Source organism: Apteryx mantelli, chromosome 12 (assembly GCF_036417845.1).
Source record: "Apteryx mantelli isolate bAptMan1 chromosome 12, bAptMan1.hap1, whole genome shotgun sequence".
Taxonomy (NCBI): Eukaryota; Metazoa; Chordata; class Aves; order Apterygiformes; family Apterygidae; genus Apteryx; species Apteryx mantelli.
This window is the reverse complement of record NC_089989.1, coordinates 17894690-17921281: the sequence shown is the minus strand read 5'-3', so window position 1 is coordinate 17921281 and position 26592 is coordinate 17894690. Positions and strand designations below refer to the sequence as shown.

General features: G+C 35.3%; 1 protein-coding gene across 3 annotated transcripts in view; it reads left to right on the top strand.

Moving 5' to 3' along the window:
* Positions 1-26263, top strand: part of CFAP20DC (CFAP20 domain containing) — a 93226-nt gene extending 66963 nt beyond the window's left edge. Inside the window, exons 14-16 of one of the 3 annotated variants that reach the window (XR_010885396.1) lie at positions 2693-2808; positions 3767-3828; positions 19174-19193. Coding sequence is in view for 1 of the 3 variants with exons in the window: in XM_067303420.1 (XP_067159521.1) it covers positions 3767-3828; positions 19174-19259; positions 25285-25397 (261 nt within the window). In the remaining 2 variants the exon portion in view is untranslated. Of the gene's footprint in view, positions 1-2692; positions 2813-3766; positions 3829-19173; positions 19260-25284 lie in introns of those variants that run through there. The other 2 variants (XR_010885395.1, XM_067303420.1) reach the window with 2 other exon arrangements.
* Positions 26264-26592: the final 329 nt, after the last annotated feature.

Sequence of the window (26592 nt, the reverse complement as noted above, 5' to 3'; positions counted from 1 at the left end):
ATATAAAATATGTCTTGTTTAACAGATCCCGTTTCATTGATAAAATTGCAACTTTGATAAAGGTAACTGCTTAGATGTAATATGCTGAGATCGTTGTAAGTATTTGTTTACCTTGTGACTTTCTGTTTGAAAAATGAGCAGCATACAATATCAATAAAACGCACTTTAAATGAATTTAGAACGGGCCAACTGACATATCAAAAGCAGTCAGCAGGGAATTATCTGTGACTGGAGTATACTCAGCAGGGCTCCATCATTCGATCAGTTCTAGATCTGATGTTCAATGTTTTTATCGGTGATCTAAAGTTTAATGGCCTGTGATATACATATGGTCATTCTAGTTGATTCAATTTTCTCTCTGGCTTTCAAATCTATAAATCTTTCAAATAATTGCATATAGCTATTTTCTGTGAATCCCCACATTTAGCAGTCTCACATGTGCAATAAATGTGTTGCTGTACACATAGCTAGTCTACAAAACAGAGCTCAGAATTCAGCATATTTGGAGTGATTAAAGCATGTTCGAAAGTTGCTCCTTCTGAATTTCAGTCTTCTGCCGTGCACAGTCCTGCTATAAGACCTAAAATGAGTAAAGTCATAATTTCTTCAGCTTCCAGTTTTTACTCAGAATTATTCCTTATATATACTTATTCCTTATATAAATTCCATATACATATTTTATATATGTATAATAAAAGGAAATTTATTTTATGTCAACTGATATTCGGTAGTGACAATCACTGCCATTCCAGTTGATTCAAGCGAATTTGCAAATGATCAACCCCCACTGCAGTCCCTCTTGCAAATTGCAGAAATTTTTTTATGTATCTGTAGCCATCTTTCAGTTGTATTTAGCAAATGATTTTAGCTGTACAGTGTATGAAAAGAAATAGAAATAATGTGTAGTTTGTAGTTTGAAAAATTAAGGACAGATGAAAATTCCTGTCATAATTAACTTTTCATGTTTATTTGTATTTCCAGGTAATAACTTTTTGATTATTTAAATCAATAATATCTATTCCTTTCTATTATGTCCTTCAAAGATAAGTAAGGAGTATTTTTATTCTAAATATTCATTCATTTTATATAACCTTTCTGTCCCTTGGTAGAATCTGTGGCAACAGCACCACCAGAAGGCAGATTTTTGAGCATCTTTCATCTTTGGAATAGATACGATATTTTGTAAGGCAGTGCAGGATATAATTGTGTTAGATAATGAACTTATTTATCAAAGTAATATTTTATATATGAAACACATTTCTAGTGAGTTTAAATTTTCCATGACTTACCTTTTTTAGTCTGATTTCTAGATTCATTGAAAATTCTTACCTATTACTGACTCTAATGAGGTTCAGAAATCCTTCTGAATGAAGGGCATATAGATCTTATTGCTAAGTTGCCATTAGAACAGATGAACAGATGCCCTTAAACAACTATAAAAGTGATATACTCAAAACTATTTTATAGCCAGTGATAGTTTACCAAGAACTAAATATATACTCTCAGGAGAAATTGTTGAAATGTAAGTTGTTTAGCAGCTGTTGTAAACGATCATAGCCAAAAAGGAATAAAATAGCTTTGAGTACTATACATTACCCAGCATAGCTATTAGCTATTAAAAAAAAAATTATATTCAAGTATTTTATTTTGAAGGTGAATTGTAAAGCTTTATAAAATGTGTGTGGAGCATAGGGTAAAGTTCCAATTCAGTAATATGTATATGTAGAACTGCATATTTAAAAAGAAAATATTTACCTGTGTTTTACCCCAATGTTCTCTTACATGTCAAGATCTAGATGAAGTTCCACATTAGCTTTGCAAGAACTAGTTATAATATGAAAGACACAATTTTATATACTGTGGAGGATCATGTGAAGTTGTACACCCCACACATTACTCAAGGAATGTTTTTACAGCTTACGAAATGTTTCTGTTCTCGTGCCTGTTCTAGAGAGCCGGAAAGACCTTCCTGCCCCTGTCAGAGAATTGGCCCTTTCAGCTTTTCAGCTAGCTGGTTCCAGACAACTTCAGTGATGTGTTATGATTCAGTTTGTGTTATATGACATGCATATAACACAAACATTTTGGAGCAAGATGATAAATAAGAGAAATTCAGAATGTTTTCTTGCATATGCTCCCTGATTCTCAGTGAGAAATAGAGGGGAGAATGAAGATTCTCCTAGATTGTTCATTGAGGAATCCTGGAAGCTCACAGTGGTGTAATGCTCCATCATTGGACTCCAAAATATTCTCACCTGTCTTGCAAGTCAGAAGTACTTGCAGAGGAGTGAGGTTACTTGTTCCACAAGCATCTTCCTTCTAAATATAAATTCAATCAAATAGGCCTTTGATCTGAAAAGTACTTGAAAGAGTGCTTCCAGGTTCATACCTAATTTGTGGAAGGTTGTCTGGCCTCCATTGTGATGATTCACAAAAAAGAGCCACATGATGCAAAAATGGTCTGGCAGATTTGAAGCCTGACAGACAAGAAGAGTGATATTTAAACCCACAATTATTCCGACTGAGAGCTCAGTTTGACCACCCCTGGAGGGATCTATTCACATCAAGCCAAACTGCAAAACTGAGGCACACTACTCTTTACTATGAAATGAGACTAAAAATTTTTGAGACAGATATTCTGGTTCATAGACTGACTAACTCACTTTCTCTCTTGTCCTCTGTCTTCGACTAGCCATCACTTGGGAATTGCACCATCCACCACCTAGGCAGTGACTCATGTTTGGCAGTAATTAGGATGTCATGCATCCTGAACAGACATTTTACCACATCCATCCCCACTTCCTGAAAGCATGTGAATATACTCATTTTTTATATTGATTTCTGTATAAGTCCCAATCCTTTTCATAATTCTTAGTATCTATTTTTAGCATTTCATGTACTAAATTGTGCACATATAGATAATGTTTTGTGTATGCTTATATTTTCACTTGTTTCTCCATTTGCTTGAGTGATATGCTTAGAACTGGTTTTGATGTTTGTGGTAATGGGTAGGAGTTATTCTCTGGAAGAAGTGAATATATACTGAGACTAAAAATATTTCTGAATTTTGGAATTCTTGAATTTTTATAGCAGTTTGTATCTGTTTCTTGCAAATAACTGTTTTTAATAAGCCAAATAATATAATTTAAAACCTTTGAGGCATATTCTTATATGGGTAGGTAGGATTTGAAGAATTTTTGTGGAAAGTGATTATATTTTGTATGAATATTCATACAGTCCACTCTCACTTACCCATGAACAGCTTAATCCAAGTTTCAAATTAGCAGTGTCATAGAGAAGCATGCATGTTTCGGCTGACTTCATTTGGGACCACTAAGATTTCTCTTAACGGTGCTTCTAAAAAGGAGAACCATGCCTGCCAGCCCTATCAGCTGTAGGTCAGTGTTGACTAGCCTTAAGTGAGGTTGTTCTGCACAGATCCAACTAAGTGTCCCTGCACCATGCTTGCTAGGTACATATAATCAGGATTTTTTTTTTATATCAGACAATAGAAAAATAACCAGATGGTCAACTCCTCAGTTCATATGTACTTCCACCTAGAAGAGAATCTTCCGTTACGTTATACTTTTGCACAGTTAGGATCTGAATATCCTTTTTAAATTTCACACATAAGAAGACAGACCATAAAATTCTAGTATCAAAAGCTGCAAATGTGTATCCTCAAAAGGATCTCTTACAGACTTTTAAACGTTCTGAAAGAATATTTGCAGAGTTATTCTCACTATTATTTTTTTGTTTCTCATAGCCTGTCAGTCAAGAGCATCACTATCAGAAAGAAATGAGCCCACTTTCTCATTCCAACCCACGGTAAGATTCCATTTATAGCCCAGGCAATAAGAATTCAGTTAAAATGTTCTGAATATTAAATGTGACATTCTTTGATTTAATCTCAAATCTCTTTTCAATTGCAGCCTCCTCTCCGAGAGCTTTACTATTGCTCTTTTTATTCATTGTCTACACGTTGTAGTATGTCTGTGTTGTCCCAGAATGCAGGGCAGAATTCTGCATGTTTTGAATTTACTGTTATATATTTAAAGTAACTGACATAGGCCTTGATCCTACACCTGCTTCGGTGTACGATTCAGTATGTCTTCCTCATCTGCCACACGTGCACACACTCTCACCTCTTTCTCTCTCTCTGTCTCTCTCTCTCTGTCTCTCTCTCTCTTTGCTTTGAAGGCTTGGAACTAAAATTCTGTAGGTGACTCCAGATGTCAGGGGATCCAGTCTTTACAAATTATATTAATGTTACCTAGTTAGACAGGACTTTTCAATAGAGAGCACAAGCAGGAGAAAGTATTGTATTATAACACTGAGGGATAGGTCAAAGGGATCCTGTCTGCAACATATTTTGACTATTATTTTTTTAGCTGAATCTGTTTTATTTGGAATCAGCAACAAAATCCCTGTGACTTTAATGTGAGGTAAGTTGGAGATTTGGGGGCAGGTGGAGAAGGTGGCTGGGGAGAAGTAATCAAAGTTGAGGCAATCAAAATTAATTGCTCAGTTTCAGAACTGACTTGTACCTGTAAAACCCTAACATCACCTTGCCAATTTTTTTTACAGTCTGAACAGGAGGTGTGCTTATTTAAAAAAATGTTTTGTTTCACTTTCAGTAGGTCTAATTAACATGGATTTTGCTTGTCCACAGACAATGTATGTGTTGGGAGGGTTAGGAAGAGAGGATACTTCAGACATGACTGAGTTATTTAGAGAGTTTGCTTGATTTCTTTTCAGGATATCAACAATCTGAAATGTTTTATGATAGTGTAGTGCCAGTTGATTGTACAGCATAATATTCATTTTTCCTTATAGAGATGTTTTCAGTCACTTGTTTCAGTGTTGCCTTCTACACTTTTATTATCTTCTTGTTAGATTTTATGAAGTGAACACTATGAAACTTGCTGTGGAAGTTCACCCAGATGCATCAGTTATTGCAACATTCAGCCCTGTGTTTCTTAGTGCAGGCAGTATATTACTGGAGTTAAAGTGCAGTCCTGGATTCCTGTTCCCTTTCGCACGTATATCAAAGTGCTAATGTTGGTCTAGAAGGACCCTCTGTACCTTGGTGCAGGTTATCAAAGGAACTATCTCTAACCTTATGAATTGTTACAGTGGATGAAGTGGACAGAGACACTTGACTATAGTCCACAGATTAAGACATCCAGTATCTTGTGACCGACATGTTTTGGTGAGGACCCTATTTCATAATTGATTTTGTTATTCTCATGGTGTTAGAGCTGCCAATATTTTAGTGCAAGCTACATTGTTTGTCTTCTTTTTGCCCGTAGTTTGGCTGAGTCAGGTTTTATTACATTATTTTTGTGCGTGTGCTAAAACAATTTGGTACTCAGTACGTTTTATGTACTGCAAAACAGAATAAACACTGTTATCTGTAAAAATAAAACATTTCAGCATATCAACTTAAGTTAATATGATCAACGGTAAAAACTTATATTTCCATATAATAAAATTTAAAACAAAATATTATAAATTACTACTTAGTTCTTATGCTATTTCAATCCAGTACACACAGTAGACTTAAACCTCTGTAGAAATCATTTTCGAGAAATGCAGGCAATCAAAGTATTCGTAAAATACCTGGCTTGCAAGTACCTCATAAATTCAGTAGCCCTTGTGAACTGCCAGAAGAGCATTATTGGGCTGTAAATAGAGAAGGTGACAAAATTATGAGGTCAGTTTGCATCATGATATTAAACTGGAGAAGATGTGACTCGAATACTGCGATTCACATCATTACATTTCATTTAAAAAGGAAAACTGCTTATTGTTTTTCACAGAGGGTATGTACCTGGTGAGAGGGAGATGGAATTAATGGTAATTCTGTAACTTAGTTCCTGAACTGTTCTTTAAAGCCAATTTTAACTAGTAATAAATGGACAACTGGAAAATGTCTAAATCTTTGTAAGCCTACAGTAGCTACGTAGAGAAAAGCAGAGGGGAATATTTGAAAAATCTATACATCGTATTGTAGATCAATGGATGTAAATACTATGGCGTGCAGGCAATTAGATAATACAGTTACTGAAACAACAGATTATTTGTTGTGAAGAGTGATAGAGAATTTGGCAGGTATCAAGTAACTTAGAAAAAAAAAAGTGTAGTACTGGTATTTTCTGGGAAATGAAGAGAGCAGTGTGACAGCTATTGTCCAGAAAATGTAACTTCTGTCCATAATAAGATAAAAGAACAAGCCAGAAAAGAAAGCACCTGTGAAGATAATGGAAATGCAGTCAATAAAAAGACCTAGCAAGACTCATTTTCCCTTAGTTCCACTGGGTAATGGTCATAAGTCTGCCACAGAATATTGCTACTGCCATACAAATCGACTACAACGTGCTGCTTTGCAAGGCGTAGAACCAGTTAATGAAAGGAGATGGGCTGACTGTAGAGTCTATAGAGCCAGATGAGCAAGACGTGCAAAATTTCAAGCTCTGCAGTTTCCACAGACAGGCTTGCTGTTCCAGCTGAATTTCAGAATTGCTCTCTTCTGTACAAATAGTTCGGTTTTACTTTTCTGTGGTACTGCTCCCTCCAGTGCAGGTGTTGGAAACTGCTATGTACCCTGCATCTACTTAGTACTTTAGCAGGATTATCCTCTGACATATTATGTGTCATAGAAGGTTTGGAAGTTTCTTTAAAGGAAATGCTAAAGCAAAGAAGGATTCTAGAGGAATTCTAGCCATACTGGACTGCAAAATGTAGAGCTGCTCTCTGAAAAATACCTTTTGAGCCTAGTTATATGTATAGATTTTCTGAACTTCTACAGATGCTCTTCAGAAAATTTATTTCTGATAAAAGCTCATTTTCCATCTTAGAGAGTTTTTTTTAAAGATGAAATCTATCTTTATAAGCATTGCCTCGCCAGATCCTCAGTTGGCATCACTCTTGACTCTTCCCAACCTACCAAATAAAATGTGTTTCTCTGAAGTTCAAACAGCTGTTCCGCAGAAACTGCGCTAAGGTAGGACATAAATATTTCAGCACTTCATTGGATATCCTGTCACAAGAAGTATATTTTCCTTCAGTAATTTCATACAAAACATACACAGACAAATTTTCAGTTAGGTGTTAACCAGATATTTGATTCTACACATTAAAAAATATGTATTCCCTGAGCGAATTGTGGGCACAGATATTTGATGACAGTAAATGTCTGCCTGATTTGGATTATGGCCAGGAATATAAGATCAGCATACAAAATAAAAGCTTCAGTTTATGGGAAAGTCTGTTAGTCAGTGGTCTCAGGCCAAAGCATGAGTGATTAAGTTATGTTCCATTCCCAAATGAAGATATTTATTAAACTGATGTTGTCCCTCTTAGTAGCTGGGTGGTTTCATATCTTACCAACTCTTAAGTGTGATGTCTGTTCTCTTAAGAAAGCAAGAAACAACAATTCACAAGCAAGTGTGGTAGAAAGCCAAGAATTTAGGAGTTAGAGTTACATTTCTCAAACAACTGCTATTCAAATAGCAATCACCACTCCCCTATGCAGACAAAACACACAAGCTCACATCTGCTTTTTATAATCCTAGTAAAACTGAGAGTTAGGAAGGCTCATAGCCCACCTGAAGTCTTTCTCACCAGCAACAGCTTTTCCTAGGATGCCTGGAGTTCATATAATGAAGATGATATTTTGAAGGACTGTCCCTGCCTCTGCTGTGGGCATGGTCAGGGTTACCAGGAGTAAAGAAGAGTGTAGTCCTTTGGTAGCTCCATCTCTGTTTTTCTTCTGTGGTGTGGGAAGCTCACGCTTGCCTTGCTGGCATGTGGAAGTGTGCATGCCTGTTAGGATATAGCATACCCTACCTATTCAGCCCTGTGTGTTGGGATTGGCCCCACCATAAGACCTGATGGATGATCATGACCTAGCATGGGGAGGGGAAGAAGGAGGGAAGTCTTAAGCCTTCTTATTGACACTGAGGGTGCAGCTGTAGGTGATGATGTAGATTGTCACCCCCAAAATTCCAGCAAGAATCTGAAAAAGCAATCTGATGTCATTTACCAGGATCCCATCTCCCCTTCTCAGTGTCTTGTCCTTCTCCATGGCCCTCAAACCTGTGTTCATGCAGATGGTTATCTCAAAGAAGCTTTATTATGAAACGTGAGTGTTATGATAGCTCTGAAATTATAGGATTTGATACCATCCTCAAGCCCACCCAGCAGCTGACTTGTTAAATAAGCAAAATTTATCTGCTCGGTACCCACAAGTCAGTTACTTCTTTAATGGCATTTTTTGTGTTTAAATTAGATTCCGTCAATGGTTTTGTTATGAGTAAAAAAAGAAACCTCTGAAAACTAAGGAACGTTCTAGATCCTTAATTTTAAGGAAAACCAATGATATTACAAAATGTTTACTGAAATAGCTAAATGGAAATAGGTGATGCAGTTCAAGCTAGCGTTTTGTCAAGATTTATATTTTATCTATAAAAAGTGTCACCACTGTATTATGGTTTAAATCTTCTGCAGCTTTGCCACTTGTGGATGTGATATAAACTTCCTTGTATCTATAATTGGCTGATAAGGGCCTGCAGTCTTTGACAAATGATTAATAGTCACTGACCTCACTTCACATTGGCTTGGTACAGGCTGACTAAAACATGCTGTCTTGTCATTGTAACCTACACGTGCTACATTAAACTGATCGGGATGTCATCACTCTTCTTTCATTTACAATCTTAAAAAATTTTTTTTTCACCTTTTTTGATAAAGTCATCTCTCCAATAGAAACAGTACATATAACAAAAAATTACTGAGCAATGGTTGCCTTTTGTAATCAAATTCAATTGTTTGATGTTAAGATAAATATTACAGATCTGAGACTGAGCATCGCAAAAGAAGTGTTTCATTGATTTGCAGATTAACATGTTTGAAGAGGACAATAACTCCAAAATTTTAGGGAAAAGTTGTGGGTTTTGTCTCAAAAAACCCCCACCTATATCCTTAATTACTACTTTATCATACAATATGATGTTCTTATTTTTGTAATGATATGTGTCCACAGTGATTCAGATAACGAATTGTGAAATGGAGAAGCATGTTTCTGTAGATAAATACATTTTAACTTCTTTTCAGAGTTCATTGCTGGTAAAATTCTGGTTAACTAGTTGAACATAGCTAACAATTATTGCTATGTATAACTCTGACCACTCTTTATTGATTTTAGTAAGCAAATGGATTCTTTCACTTTTTTTTAAAGTTTCTGGTGCAGAAGTTTTTTACAGAACCCATCTTTGCCATAAGTATTCAATACTGCCATTATCACAGCACCTGAAATTTGCATAAAATTTTCAGTAGTTCCAGCACAAGAACCCAAACCCCTGTATACTCTCAAATATAAATCTTAAAGTTATGTTCAGTCTTGGGGCTACCATTTAAGCACCCTCATTCATCCCAAGTGAAAACTAAACATGCCAGTAGCTGATGCATGTGTTATTGTACTGTTGAGAGATTCAGTAAGATTAAAGTCACCTATAAAGCAGTGCAGTGAAAGAAGGATTATAGTTATAACATTTATTTGCACTACAGCGGAATTTCCCTAATGTGCATGCTGTAAAATTCAGACACAAAACATCTTTGTCTCCAATGGATCCAGGAAAGGGCTTAAATACCAGAATAGCTCAAAGCTGAAAATGGAAATTAAAAGATTGAGTTCTGCAATCAAAGAAGCATATTTATTTTTATGATTTGTTACAAGATCAAAGTCATATAACTCCATCACTTCTGCAAAACAGACAATATTACATTATGAAGTATTATAAAATTACACAACAGTTGTCAAAATAAGTGAACAAGGACAATGTATCACAAAATGTACTTTGCTTTTTCATTGTACGTGTTCAGTTACTTTACTCATCTGCAAAATACAGTAATTTGCAATGGGTGTGCTAATCGTTAATCTGAATTAGTGAAATTCTGCTGCATTTGTCAGACTATAATATGCATGAAAAAGAACTTGACAAAAGAAGCAAATGGCACAGGAAACATTTAATTGAAAAGGTTTAATTTTTTAATCATGATGGTAAAAAGCTTAGCTGCAGGAAGATTTTTGAGAACCGAGTGGCTAACACACAAAAAACTTGTTAAAATAATCCACACAAAAATGGCTTTCCTTTGTATGAGAATCTGAGAACATGAAAAAGTGGCAGCATATACAGACAGTAAGGGTTTGAATATAAAACAAGTCAAATGTTTCTGGACATGCTGTTGCATATATTTTATCTTTTTTTTGTAGTTTCAGAAGTTAGTGAGAATATTTTGTGTTGGTTCCACCCTGAGAACTGAGTTGTCAGTCCATGCTTATGTGCAGAGATGGAGAATAAGCCAGCAAAAGTCAACTATGTCCTGCTGTTGTTCCTACCTTCTCTGGTATAAGCAAAATAGTAACTCACATTCTGACTTCACAACAGCTATACTGGGGAATGGGATAGTCATCTGCATAGGAAAAGCAGTGGGATTAGGATCCTCATTTCTTCCCTTTGTAATATCCAGACTCTTCAAAAAGGATTATATGTGGAATAATTTTATAATTCACAACATGCAACAGGCACTTCTACTGTTGGAAAGCAGGTAAAATATGAAGAGGAGGTGAGCTCTAGGACAATTTCTAGAATGATAAGTGTTGAAAGCCTCTTGTTTTAATGTAAGTCTCTAGCTTATGAGTGGGATTCTGTGGTTGTCTGTGATAGGAGGAACTCCAGGCTCCAGGTGTCCATGTTGTCTCCTGCACTCAGGATAATGTGTTGCAGCCATTTTGGTGCAAAAATGTCTTGATCAGTCTGTGTCCAGAAGAACAAGAGAAAGAAAACATCACCCAAAGAACAAGAAAAAAGAATCAAATAGCAATGCCTGTTAGCATTCCTAGTGTAACAGTCTCTTTAACTTCTTTAGAGACTCTCTGATAAACATGCATCTAGCCCTCTGTCTTCCTAGTGGCCTCAAAACCTCATTACATTTCAAAAGCTGAGAGTCAGTGCCCTTAGCATATTCCCTGTAAGCGCATATAGTCTCATGAGTAAGGTCAGCATCTCTTTACTATATGCCGTTACATCCCCCAATCCCACTTTTCCATCCCCCTTCAAAAAGTGGAGTTAGAGATGCTCTTCAGTTATGACAGGCCCTTCTTTTCTCAAGAAAAGGAATGTGCATTTCTGTCTGCCTCAAGACCAGCGTGGAATAAAATACAGGAAATTCCAGTGCTGTATGCATCAGGGAAGTCTTGGTTCATGTCTCACATGGTCTTCAGCCATGTTAATGGACATGATCTGTTGCAGCAACAAAATTAGCATCAAGCAGGTATGTTTTAGAGCTTCCACTGTCCTCTGTCCGTGGCAAAAGAAAAGGGATCTAGCTGTATTTTTGTTCTTGAAATAAGCGGGTGGGGCTACTCAGTACTTAATGATGAGGAGTGCTCTAATTTGTGTAAGAACACTGCCCCAGGGATTTGTCCAGAAACGTCTGTCTGCAACATAAATTTCAGTACAGAATAGTAGGGTGCTGCCAGTGCCACATTCTTTATTACCAAAAGCATTTGCTCAGGCCAATGTCCATTGCATCTTCATGATGCTTTGTTGCATGAGGCTATTAAGAGAACCTATGACAAACCCCATACCATTCTTCTGCTAGGCAAATTTCATAGCCTTTTTTCCCTGAAGAAAGGCCTGTTTAAGGTGAGAAACAAGATTTTATATTTATTCCTGCCCATAGAAAGCAAAGTACTGGTTCATATCTGCAGAATCCTGTGTTTGTATAACACTCCTCCTAGGAATAGTCTATTGACCAACCTTCAGAGTCAAGTGTTTTAGCCTTTCCCAGAATTTAAGGCATGTTGACTGATCACATATTGACGGGTCATCCCTTGTTCCTGGCAGGACATCTGAAAGAGATCTTCCAAGGTGTGAATGAAATGGCAAGAGCTTTTATATGGTTCTGACATCTTTTAGATTGAGAGTAAGAGATAGATGGTATCATGATACAAGTCCGGGATTCCCAGGTCACAGGGTTTTGCAGTCTTCCCATTAATACTCAGTTGAACTGCTGCTATGGTCCTTGCCAGCGTTTCTTCTTCCAGGGGGTCTCTAGTGTTTAGGGATGACAAGACACTTTAGCCACAAGCCAGCGTGTAAGGTCCAGCTGGTTCTTACGTGTCTCAGAGCCTTGGGGGGTTTGGGTAGTTCCCAAGACAGGCAAGCTTCCAAGTAGGTTTGTATCATTTGTATTGCTCGCTTTTCTGAAGAGAAACAGCTTACTACCACTAACAAATCCCCCCATCTTTAGAAATTTATGTTTAGTCCTCTATCCTCCTTCTGAATCAGAATAATACAGACAAATCAGGCCTCTTGACTGATACCACGTACACATACAACATTTTCTTGCAGAGTAAAATTACCTGGGCTTCTAAGGGCACAGATGTCCACACCTCCCTTCCTTGCTATTCCAGTATAATTTGTGCAATTGCTTTGAATCTATCATACAGAGTATTGTTTTTGATTCCTTGATGTTATTTTAGTGTTGTTGAGAAAGCTTGGTATTTTTAAAGAATTAAACTGAGGTAGTATAGTTCTTATTTTGTGGTCATGATTAAGTTTCCAGCTTCATGCTGTAGTGTTCACTGCATTAATATAGAGAAAGGTCAGAGCTTTCTGGCTTTTTTTTTTTTTTTTTTTAACTTTCCTGAGAAAAAATAAAGGTAATTTTCAGGGAGTAAGAACATTCAGCAGCAACACCTTTAACAGGTGGATAATATTAAAGTTAGTGTTCTGTTAAGTCACGTTCTCTCCATTGATTTTTGAAAGCCCTCTGGCTTCTTGTCATCCGTTAAAAGTTAAATGGGATGCAATCTACATCCAGGATGTCCAGAACAGTAAAATGCTGTTGGGGGCTGACTGTAGAGAAAAGAATTTATTTTAATTAGACTAAGACTCATTAGGTTCTAGCTTCAGGTGTTTTCTGAATTGCTGAAGCATTAAAATATAATTCTTAAAATGAATGGTTTGCTTAATTGTTATATATAAAAAAAGTGAGGCAAACCTTACCTAATGGACACTTTATTAAATGTGGGAATCCAGATCAATTGATTCACTGATCAATGAATATCTGCTGTACTTTATTAGAATTTACTTGATTAAGAATAGATTAATATGCAGGAATTTTAATACGCAGTAGACCACCTTTGCAAACTCATTACTTCCAATTTATATAGCTGGTATTCTGATACACAGATTAATCAAAGCTAGCAAAGAAGAAAGGGCTAATATTTTACTTAAATTAGATGGTAAAACACTGTTCTTCTCTACTAGTGTCATTGTAGCATCAGGACTGTAATCTAGCCAACAAGTCAACATTCTAATTAAGTAGAGGTTTGTCTTTAAGTAAATTGCAATGTAACTGCTGTTTAACAGAAGCTATGATGGAAGCTTCATGTATTTAACTAAGAAATGTTGACCAAATAGCACAGTATGCTAATTACTAAGCTGTTAACCCTCCAAATTGAGGACATACTTATTTTTAGACTGATGTAGATGACTGTGTATTTTTTTAATAATCTGCAAAAAACTATCATTTGAACTCTGATATTGAAAGAAAAATGGTATAGCATTTATAGGCCAGGCTTTCAGCTTATACTGGTCAGCTTGATTATCCTGTACATAATTGTAATCCAGCAGTTTGTAGTATCTAAACATCTAGTTTAATAAGTAGAATTCAAATTTCCTTTATTGTCTTTGGACCTGATCCAGCACTCATATAAGACAGTTCATTTACAGATGTAATACTTTAAGAGGAGCAGACTCAAGTCTTTCTTGCACAGTTTTACTTGTACTTTTAATGATCTTTTTTTAGTTATTAATTCATTAAAAATTAAATTATTTAGTTTTAAAAGAAGTCTCTTTGCCTCCATTAGAAGTATGATATTTTGTAGGCTGGACTTGCTGAAGTGGTATGGAGCAAGGAAGAAGGTATTCTGTAAATATATTTGTGACTTTCTAAATCTCAGTGCTAGCAAAAAAAGAAAGTTCCAGTAAGGCATACTGTAAATGAAGATATTATGTATTAGGGATGGAATGAATCTGTCACTTTGACGGATTGTGAGGCAAAGAACAGATTAACAGATTACTCATAGTCAGAATGCAGCTCACTGTGAAAAATGTGGAGGAAATGATAAGTGTTGGTTTGTGCTGATTTAATGATATTTTGAAACTACAATAACACTCTAGGAGAATAATACAATGTAGCTGATGCCTTGCATTTTTTTAATCATTAATGTATTGCCAGATTGACCTTAAATACTTCTGATATTTCTTTTTAAAATACAGCTTTCAATTCATGCAAAGTCATCCAGAGATGTATATTTATGTTATTTTTCAAGATTTTTATTAAAATATGCACTTGGAAATCCTTCATTTGTATGTATAAATATACCCTATATTCTTTTGGTAACGTCTTACTATTCTTCTGTATACTCACTCAATTTTCCATTATAGAAATATTTTTTTTCAGACCTGAATAGTACTGAATAGTTACTGATTTATAAATTAATATGAAATATTTCTTAGTTTATGACATTTGTATAAAAAAATTGTTTAAAATGTTTTAGATGCAATAATGGACAATTTAAGTCTAAGATGACTTCACAGTTATTACAGACAGATATAGTGGTAGGACCTGAAATTTTATTTCAGCTTTTTTTTGAAGACTGTGATCGCATTCTGTACATAACACAGACGTATTATTGTTAATAGACTTCAGAAGTCCTCTCTTGACTACTAAAACTAATATATTATGTACATAGACATAATATATTGCAAAGCAAAACCCAAATAGATTTTTATAGGTAATCAGACTTAAGGCAATGAAATTACACGTATGTATAAAGTTTAGCAGATACATAAATAATTGAAAAATCAGATCTGCTAATCTATAGAGCCTAACAAGTAATGCAGCCTCCAAAGTGTGTGTAGCAGAGGATGGATGAGAGGTGTTAAAAAGCTAGGTCACTTTGTATTGATCTATTAAGTACTGAGTTGTCTTTGACAACCTTTCTTGAACAGATATATTTAAAAATTCAAACAAAGTGGGGAAAAAATAGATCTTCATCATACCTGAATTGAATATTTAGGCTATACTAGGCCATATTATTGATATGAGTTAGTACTTTGCAATCAGTGGATCATAATAAGGTATTACTTACTCATTTTCAGGGTTTGCAGTAGAATTTGGTTCACATAGTATTAGATATTATTAATACAACAGAGGTATGTGCCAAGATGTTTGCTGGTCATAACAAAAGTTATAAAGAATTGGTCATTTTTTCTTTAAAATATTTTTATACTCTTGATTTGTACATTGACATTCTCTGACCCACCACAGGGTCACATTATTCATTGTAAAAAATAATTCAGCAAATGCACTCCTTTTATTATCACTCAGCCATGAGCTAGTTCTCCCTAGTATTTACAGAAGCTTACGAAGTATTTTAAGCAGTTAAATGTGATGTTATGTGTTCTTCATTGATTGTACTCTTCAAATACTTAATATTCTGTCAATCTGACGTGCGCTTAGTAGTACAAAATTCATGTTATTTTTTCATTCCCTGATTCAATGTAATGTAGCATTTTTTAAGCATATTACCAGGCTGACCTAATAATTTTAAAGTTCCTGTTAAGTTCTGTATAGAACATCAGACAAAATTTTTCTACTAAAGCTTCTAAGCATTTTATTTTTTTAACAATATGGATCAAATAATCCCACTGATTTAAGCTATACAAATTAAACCTGACCAAAAAAAAAAAAAGCTGTCTCAATTCACAGAAATGTTTAAAAATCTTTGTACAATGTCATTTGCTATTTTCACATTCCAGCCAGTAGGATAGCCTAAAAAGCTTAAATATCTGTTAAAAAATAAGAGTATCAAACATAATATTTAAATCAGGACCCTCTGATCCTTCAGATTTCTGTTGATGGTGTTAATTATTCCTTGTGGTAATAGTTTTGATAGAGTACTGTTTGTTAATGTGCTAGTTAATAAAGCATCACTAGTTTTCTCACACACTTTTTATTATGGGTGCCATTTTCTGCAAAATTTAACATACTGCCATAAAACTAAAAACTACCTGTTTTCAGGACTCTGAAACACTGCTTTTATTTTCCACCACAGTTCTGCTGTCATGTGGTCTTTCAACATACAGCAATTATTTCCTGAAACTAATTTTTAAAAAAAGACAGTGATATGACAAGATTGTATCACATATGCTTTATTGTATCTTGGTATGGAGAAGAGCTTGCAGAATAATTAAGAATTTCAGTGCAAGCATTAAAGATAAAGCCTGCTTCAAATGTGTGTGGAAACTGTCCATTCTGAGCCTTCATACAGTGCAACTCACAATGTCAAAGAGAATACTTAGCATTCAGCGTTGTTATCAGGAAAGCTCTAGATAATTTCTTGCAGGTTGATTATATTGATTACAGCTTGAGGCCTCAATAGCATAAATAGTGTCTTTAATTAATCAAAATGCTTGATTAGTTTTTCTGTTTTGAGGAGATAAACTAGCTTCTTTAAGAAGCTCAGTCCGAAAATACTTTCTTCAATCAACATAAGAACACATTAAATTGGAACACAGACCACAGTTTGTGTTTCTCAGCAGGTTAATAGCTAGTTGCCTCCATGCTGGGCTCTGTACTTTCAGGCAAGGTCTAAAAATTTTTTAGAAATTTTTTTAATTAACTTACGCTCTCCTGTCTCACACACACATGCCATCTTAGGTGCTTCCTAAAAGCAGACTGCAAATTTTGTTATGCCAAAAGTGTCTTGACTGCTAGAGTAAACCATCTCTCAGCATTATCGTTGTAAAGTCACTTTTCAAAGGGTTGTTAATCAACTGCAAATATTTATTCTCTGATGCAATTTGGCTAGGAAGATTTCAGCACACATAAGGTTTGTTCTCGAGATTTTGAGAAAGGTTGATTTAGACATTGCTAACTAACATGTGGAAGTGCTAGACTGGTTTTTAATATACACTGTGTAAAATTTTTCAACTTTAAGAAGTAATATTTAGTCAATAATGAACACCTAGTATTGTTTCTATTACTTTTTTGGTGGGAGGATTTTGAAGAGCAAAGCTACTAGTTTTTCTTGGACATTGAGACAAAGAGCATGAACTGAATCTAGACTGTGTTTAATATGAAAAATTAAAAGTGCAAACACATTTCTACTGCCTCTGTCATAAATACACACTCTTCTGCCTCCCATTAGAACCATCGAAGTCCCTGAATCTTACACTCGCGTCTACTAGAATAAAATATAATTCATCCTGTGAACCAGGTGCCTCAAAATAACTATAAGGATGAAACCTAACAACTCCTCAACACTAGAGTTGACTCCAAGAGTTGAAGGACAAAATAAAAGGACAAAATCACCCAGCTACTCACAGATCATCCCATCTCTGATTTCTCAGAATTGATCTTTCAGGAATACCTTCCAGAGACAGGACTGGAAACTAAAATTCATAAATTTCGAGAGTAATAAGAACCATGAATTCAATAGAGATATTGGTCTAATGGCACATGATTACCTCCCTCCCTCCATGTTCTATAAATTACTTGTCTCTCTCTTTTCCATAGGAGATAATCACCTTATTATCTTTCTTTCCATCTTATTAACATTCTCTCTGCTCTCCAGGTGTCAACCACCTTTTCTTTTAGAAATGATCTGATATATATTTTATATGAAAAACACATATCTATAAACTCTTCTTTTTTGTGTCAAATGTGCAGAATGGCATATGTACTCTAAAGCCTCTTTACTTTTTCTAACTATGTTTGTTGGTCTGATTAAGGTAATTCTCTCTACCAGCAAGCACTGTCTTTCCTTTGGACTTGCATCACTGTAGCTGTAGCAGTTCTCCTAGTAGAAACATTCTCATTCTTCTCTGGTTCTCAAGCATCACTATTCTTTAAAAAAAGTTGTAGTGGATTTGAAGCAAAGGGTGGCTTGGGAAGGGGAGCTGCAGATTGACACCAATGCTCTAACAAAGTTCTGCCTTACCTTCTTTAAAATTGCCCCAGAGTTTCTCCAAGAGGTTGCCTGTGTTGACACTGTGTTCCCATGCAATTGTAGGGAATTGGGTAAGGGACAACAGTCACAGGCTATGAGCCCATTCAGACACTAGTGTTTGGCTTCATGTTGGCTGATCGTGAGGCAGCACAAACCATGTGCAAGTGGCAGGAATGGAAATGTATTCTACCATGCCACTTGGTATCATAATGCACATACCTAGCTGTTATTCTTTAAAACTTTTGAAGCTTTGGTGTAAACAGAGTCTTTCGCTGTCTTCAGGGAACGCAAATGCACCAAGTGACAGGAGGAGCTAATAATGAAATATCTGGGCAAGCATACTGCTGTGTGGATCAGTTGTTCCAGTTCTCACTGGCGCTAGCTGAAGAGCAGTAAGGTTGATGTTGGCCGTATATGCGAAAATACTATGATGGTACTTCAAAAAAATTTTGAAGTATGTTTTTTATATATTGAAATGATGGAAAATTCAATATTTCTCCCTTTAAATCTGCTATACTACTTGCTGAATTTCTACACCAGCAGCTCTGTTTCCTGAGGCAGAAAATTAGTTTTTTCCATTTTGACTGAAAACAGATAGGTGGGTGTCCCCTGATTCACCCCAGATTCTGTGTACATACCAGCAGCAGATTATGTGGAATCAATAACAAATCTGCCAACAGCAGAAAAACTAGCAGAAAAGGTAAAAGGCATATTTTAGCAGTTATAGCACATGACTTAGCCTTGCCAGGTTTCTCAGTCAGAAAAAAATCTTTTATGGGATCATAAGGCTTTTCAGAAAGTAGAAGTATGTTACCTGCTTCATGCTGAAAGTAAGCTGTACTTCAAGCTGTACTTCATACAGTCTGGCAATGTAAAGAAATCAAGTTAATTAATCTTCCATGCTTTGGGAAAATTCATCCTTTCTAGAGGAATCCATGGATACTGAAATTACTTTCACAGCTCTGACTAATCTTTCTGACCCGTAGCACAAGTTCGCCTGCATGAAGTTCTTGTGTCAGCTGTGACAGCCATGGCCCGATGTGGCAAGTTAAAACCACCATATTTTGATTTGTGTTTTTCAGAGACTGGTTGAATGTGTTCAGTCCCCCCATCATTCCTGCAAGCCAACAGCTAGAAGAACAATCTTCAGCAAATCAGAGTATTCCAGGTAGGAATTTATGAAGATGAGAATCTATGTAGAAAGTGTATTGAGACGTCTTTAAGTGCTGTTTCTGTAGTGCTGGTGCTGCCTTGTAGTTGTTTTCTGCACTTTTACATTTTGATGGCAAGGTTCTCTTATTTATTATTCTCAGTTCATGCTAGCAGAGTTTTCCATCCTGATAGAAGGATAACTTACACAGTGGTGGTTTCCTGACATTCTGGTTCAATATGGATTAAATTCTTAAAAAATGCATCTTATTTGTTTAAAATGAGGAATTGAGGGTAGTGGGGATGGCAAACCTATGAAAGAAAGACTGTATTCATGAACTGATTCCTGTTCAGAACAATTTCATTTATTTAAGTGGAACTCCTCTTATAAAGAAAAATTTCAGATTTAGCCTTTAATGAAATCTCATCATTTCCTGATTAGATTGTTGAGTCACCACCAAAAGCATTCTAAGTTTTTGTTTATTAAGGTAATTGCTTAGAGAATGGCAAAGAACGTAGCTGAAACTGGAAACGGCAACAGCAGAATAAAACAAATACCTTGTTTTCTACAAAGGCCCTTTTTTCTCATCTTCTATGTTAGGAAATAAGGTAGATACCTACTTTTTTCTTCAAGTCCAGGGCATTCAATGTGAAACCTCATAAATCTGACCTGTGTATGTTGGCTGCCCAAGGGATGAAGATGTCTCAGTGATTTACTGTCTAAAATAGATTATGCCCCTCAAATTGGAAATCTTTTCATAGATGTATATTTGTAATTGTTTATGACAGCAAAATAGAATTCTGCTGTCAGGAGGGACCTTGCTTTAAAGAATCAAACAATATGTTGTGTTAAGCATCCTAAGTGAGCCAAAGCAAATTGGACAGTAATCCTTGAGTTAAAGGCATATTGGATATAAATTTGTGATAGATCTCTGAGAATGTTTTCGTGTTAGTATTATGAAATCTAAGGCTTGCTGCAGGAAAGCTAGAATTTCTGTAAATTTAAAAGTTGGATGATTATCTCTAAAAAGCTAACAAGAAGCGTACTTGGCAATTTGCTGGATTTCTCCAATTAGTCATATTAGAATTTCCAAGCTGTTTTGTGAATAGTTCTTAAACTCATTTTCCTTTATGATGAAATATTTTACATGATGTATCTGTAACACGTGTGGAGAACAAAAAGTCTCTAATTACTATAGCTTTTTATTTTGGCTTTTTGTTCTTGCACTTTTCTTGAATCACACTAAATTCTGACTCATGTATATATATGATATTTGTAATTTTGTTAACTTTCTAGAGAAACTCTTAAGATCCTCTTTTGTTTTATCTCCAAAAACTGCCATGCTGCTTGACATGACCAAGCTTCATTACCCCAAGAAGTTGAAGAAAATGAGAGAGAACAGCAGAGCAGTCACACAGCCTTCCCTCCACGTACAGCACACTGCTTGGGTTTTTTCCAAACTACTAGACACCCTTTCCTATTAAAATAGCAGGGAGAAGATCACAGTAATCTTAGCAGCCCTGGGAAGGGGAGGCATGATTGGCAAAGTGGCTTATCTGTACAATTTACAGCATCCTCAAGCAACTCCAAGCCTCCCTTTCTGATTATTTACAGTCCTTGAAAAATAATGTCCTTGAGCTAGGCACACAAAACTGGCATGGTTTGCTCACGTATTTTAAAAGGTACACTTTATTCAAACACAAATCTTTAGACTTAAAACAGAGGTTTGGGAAAAGGCAGTGCCCTGTAATATGCATACTAGATTAGATTGTGCCCATCCACCTTAAACTATATTAATTTTTCTAGAGCTCCTGGATTAAAAAAAATCTTGGAGAACTATGTGTGAATGGTAACTAAATGTTTCACAGTATTATTTTTTGAAAGAGATGCTAAAAAAAGGTCTTATTCTATGATATGTCTCTCGCACTTCAGAATAACCATGGAATGTTTTTTTTCTTAATCACTTCACTGAGGTTAGTTATGTTTGTGTGACAAAAGAAATGTGTTATCACTTACTCTTAAATTCCAGAGCGATCAACTGATTGAATGGTCAAATACATACCAGGAAATTCTGCTGCCCAATTTACCATTTTTAAGTATCACATTAGAAAATGAGTTATTTCTCATGCTGGGAAGAGACTAAGTGTCACAAGTCCTTCTTCCTATGCAGTATACCAAGCATCACAGGATAATAAAAGCATATTGCCCCTAGTGAAACTCTGCAGTGAGTTAAAATGTTTTCAGAATAACCATTTCATCTGGAAGTATCCGTAGAGAAAAATAGATAGTATAACATTAGTATACTTAGGAAATACATTTAATTTTTATATTTGAAAAAAATCTTTAATTTGGGTCATAACTTTGAGAATACAAATGTGATTATTTTCTTAGAAAACTAGTGCCCATTTTACTTTCTAGTTCCTTTCTTAACATTTGCACCTTCCATAATACATCATTAAATGAGGAGGTGTAATGAGAAGTAGTCTTATATTCAACATGGTTCACAAAGGTAATCAAAACCAAAATTTGGGCCAATAAATAGGGTAATTTTTTTAACAGATTTTTTCCCCCATTGGGCATTAATATTTCTGATCTGTAGACAATTACATTTTACATGGCAGCTTTCATACAAAAAAAGTTTCCGCAGTAAATGACAAATGCACAATCATAAATTCTCTGGAGCTTACCTTATAGTATAACATTGTTTTAAGTTAAGGCAGTGTTCTAAGAATCGCAAAGCTGAATAGTCCTCTTCCTTGGACTACAGCTATGGACAATATTCATATGGTAACCCTGCAGCACATCATTACAGTATAGATTTGAGCATCGTAGTTCCATGTTCAAGGGTCATATCGAAGAGAGTACTAGCAATGTTCTTTTCAGTGTGCTTTCTGCCAACAGCTGATCCAGTGCAGCTGAATCCACTTTTATCAGGGTCAGAATATGACCCATATATCTTACGATGAGATTCACCACGAGCCATTTTCTAATATTAAAACCTAGAATACAGTGAAAATATGTTTCTGTGAAAAGGGAGCCTATTTATTTCAGTTCTACAGACTGTGATAACTGTGCAAACATTTAGTGTTAACATGATCCAAATAACACATTTATTTAAGAGTTCAAAAAAGTTGCTATGCGACTCCATTCTTTGATATCCAATTTAAGACATGAAGAACAAAATCCTTCCTCCATAAAAACTGTAGCTCCCCCAATTTCAGTGGGACAGCATTTCCTTTAATATGGCAGATATTCAGAGGTACTAACTACCTTCAGTCCCTTTCAGATCAGTAGAAGAAAAAATACTTATCCCTCTATAATGTGTATCACAGACTTGGGCATAGCTTTTATTTAAAATCAAGTTATGTTCCAGCCTTAGCAATTACAAAAAGATATTATTTAATTTTACAGTGATTTTAAGAACAAAAGTTTTGATTTTGCTTTCACCATGATATTCAAATTAAACTGCCAAAGGGCACATTTTTTTTCTTTATTTTTCCATAATTTCTTGATGCAATCCTGAGCAGCTTCAATCCCAAAGAATGGACGGAGGCAGCATAAACAGCTCTAGAAATTTCCTTAGAAAGAGACTTGTTTATCAGTTACTTCTGCCACGGAAACCTAACTCCTATATATGGCCAGGTTGCATGCAGAATACAATCTGAAAGTAGAAGGATGTTCTCTTACACAGCTATTATACATTAATTGAATCTTATAAAAGAGGTTTCATAATTTAATTAATGGTTGCTTTTAGGAGGCAATAATACAGAAGTGGAGTTTTCACATGGGAATTTGACAAAATAGGTTTTTTTTAATCCCTTTAAAACTAAATACTCTGTGCTACCATTGGAAATCTGTGGCAGCATCTGGAAATGCCTTGAAAGGCATTCTGGAGTATTTTGAGATGCTACAAGAAGAAGCCTAGCTTTAAAAAGATATGGCTAGAAGGTTAAGTTCTCTTCCTGTTCACCTGAAACTACATGCAGGGAGTTACTACTGTAAAGGTGTAAATCCAGCTAGTCCTGGATGCGATCTGTTCTATTTGGTATGAATTCAAGATATACAGGGAAACAGATAGACCCCTAATGAGTTTGAAGAATTTCTTATTCTTAAATTAAGCCAAGGAATATATTGAGAGGCCAGTGCTGAGGCAGAGAGGGAAGGAGATTTAAGCTTAGGGAAGAAAATGGAATAAAGTAAGATTGAGAAGAGAAGCATAGACAATAGAGCAAAAATAATGAAAAAGAAAGAATTCAATGGAAATAACAGAATGGTTTCAGATGAAAATGTAAGGCTGTGTGAGGGAATGGGGCATGAATACCATTTACTTATCTGCTGTGATTTGCTGAAGTGTAGAAAAAGACATTCAGTTCTACCCCTTCTTTCTGTACTTCATTAATTTTCCTAGGAGCTATCCCCTTAAAATATTTGAGTTAACCTTAGTTAGCTTACCAGGCCTGATGAAATACAAACAGCAAGGAGGGCAGCAATTTGGCTTTATCATTTTACTGTTGATTACATTAAGAGATGGTTTCTTTCTGACTGCATTTGTTAATACGACTGATGAAACAAAAATGAATTCTCTTCTGAAACGATAAGGTGCACACTTCTGTATGTATTTGATAAGGTGCACACTTCTTCTGTATGTATTAAATACACCAACCTACTTTCTGGTCTCTAGATAATGTAACCTATATATTGTTGTGTCATCCTAACTGTAAATAGATTTGGAGAGTTGTGAAACTGCTGCTTTTAGCATAATAGGCCATTACTTATGATGAAGTGGTAGAGCATAGGACGCGTTCAGTTTGTATTAGCAGTCTGAGAACAGGATAAACATTTATGATGAAATGCAAGATACAAATCGTGTTCAATCGTGAGTTATTTCCTATCAAAAAGTTATGTATTATATAACTTACATTCAGCTTATATGAAAGACAGGTTTAAAAAAGGGGCTTCAGTGTATAAAGCATCAGCAATACGAACCCATCTGGCTTTATTGGTGTATTTTAGGCTAAGAATTGGTTTCTGCAACCTGAAAACATTCTTGCATTTTACATGACTTTAGACAAACTAGATTTAGAATTATTTATTGTCTGATAGAATCTTGTTCCCTCGTTGATATTTAAAGCTCTTTTGTACAGATTTACCTATATTGGACATTTAGGTGACATATTGGGTTTCAGACATTAAAATTGTGTATGTTAGAGTTAATTTACAAACTGACTGTCAAGAAATAGATAAATGGCAGTGTTTGAGAGTAACAGGAATGTTTTATTAAAAGAACCAGACACTTGGTTTTGTCACTTTTGTATGCAGGTAAAATAGAGGTAGACCCAGTTCTGAACTATTCTCCTATGTTAAAAAATAGTTAATGAGAGACCTGCAGATTGTAAAATTTTCATCAATGGTTCAAAAATAATGGAATACCTAAGAATCAAGAAGTTGTAGTATAGTCATATTGCTATATGACTTGTAATAATGAAAATGTTATAAAAACTACACAGTAGTTACTACACAGTAAGCTACCAAGCATGAATGCAATTGATGTGAGACTAACATGATAAGCAAGAAGTCTTCAAATAAAAATTTTTGTGCTGTGCTTAATTTTATGATTTTCTACATAGAATGTTTTGATAATATGCAGTTTCATTTTTACAGACGTTAAGAACAGATTGATTGTCTTTCTGTGTTCATGTTAAAACATTATCGTTTAAGCAGTTCATTGAGAAAAATATCCATTAGGAATACTTTGATCTGTTATCAGTAAAAGTGCTTCTAGTGAACTGTTGTTCCACTGGAATCTGTAAAACCCAGTTGTTAAGCAAACACTGAATGCCATAATTTCACTTCAACTAAATACAAGTCTTCAGAAATATAATAAAAATGTGAATTGCTGTTATCTTTGAAGGTAATAATTCAAAAGTTGAAATATTATACACTTGAAAGAGAAATTCTGTCACATCTGACAGAAAGGTACTTCTGTGTTATTGTCTATGAGAATAAAAGAGTGATTTATTCTTACTTTTCACACTTCACGTAGGTGAAGATGACTTCAATGCTGAAGAAGATGAGGAAGTCTTGACTCTTTTGTATGATCCATGTCTGAACTGTTACTTTGATCCAAACACTGGGAAGTATTATGAATTGGCATAGCCAGAGCATGAGGATATTACTTTGTATTCAGAATAGGTTTGTCTTTTAACTGTTTGTAAAGTGTGACTGAGCTATATAATTTATCATGTAACTTAAAACTTGAATTAACCAGTAGTTTTGTAAATAAATGAATATGGTTTGTAAATAATGTTTCTTATTTTTATAGTTTTGTATTAAGTTGTAGTGCAGTGGAAAATCACATAACGTAGAAGTTCCTTGTGGCTAAGACATTTGTTTGTTTTTCTGTTTTATTTCCAATATTCAAAGGTTCTGTATGGGAACAAATTAAGTTGAAGAGCTTTTGCGGTGTTCATCTGTAAATGATGGCTTGACTCAAATCTGTTTTTTCCATACTTGCTTACTGTATATTTTTAATTGATTCCAAGCTATCTTATTCGTTGTACTCTAAGATGTACAATGTGTTGTTTAAAGGCCTCTATTTCATGGGCTCTCTCTTGCTTTAGTCATCAGAAAAAGCAACATTTTCCTCACCTTCAAGTAATTCTCTACTATTACATACTGCAGGAATGGGTTAACATCAAAGCTGAATGGTGGTGCAGGGTGTCCAGGTGTCCTCAAGGTGTGTGCATGGGCAGTCTGTGAATCCAAACCTCAACAGGGTAAATGTGAAAGACCTGAGTATACTCACAGCTCTCATTTTACTGATGTGATTTAACATAAGACTGAGGAGGAGTGGTAAGAGTGATTGAATCAGCACTCCAAAATTTGAGCCTTGTATACATTCGCAGTAAGGCAAGAAGACATGTATGTGATTCATATGTGAAGTTGTGCTCAGAGTATAGTTTTCCTATGTTTGTCTTATTTATTCTGTTACACGTCTTAATAAAAGAACATACGTGATTTAACTCATCTGTATTGCCTGCAGTTTTCAGTGAGGGCGCCAAACTTCCAGCTGAGAGATTTAAAATTCCTGCATCGCTGTGGGATCTATTCAGAATATAAATGGAGATGATTTTTTTCCTGTTGCACATATGATATCCTTGTTTACCATGGAGAAAGACTATGGAGATAAACCAGTCCATGTATAGCCTCTGAAAATAATGAAAAAAAGAATAAAACATTGTGTATGCAAACATGTCAAGCTTTACTGTCTGCTACAAGAATCAGTTGACCTGACCTGCAGTCACAGCACCAGCTCCTTGCATTTCTGCAGTGCCTGGCTCAAAACAGTGCC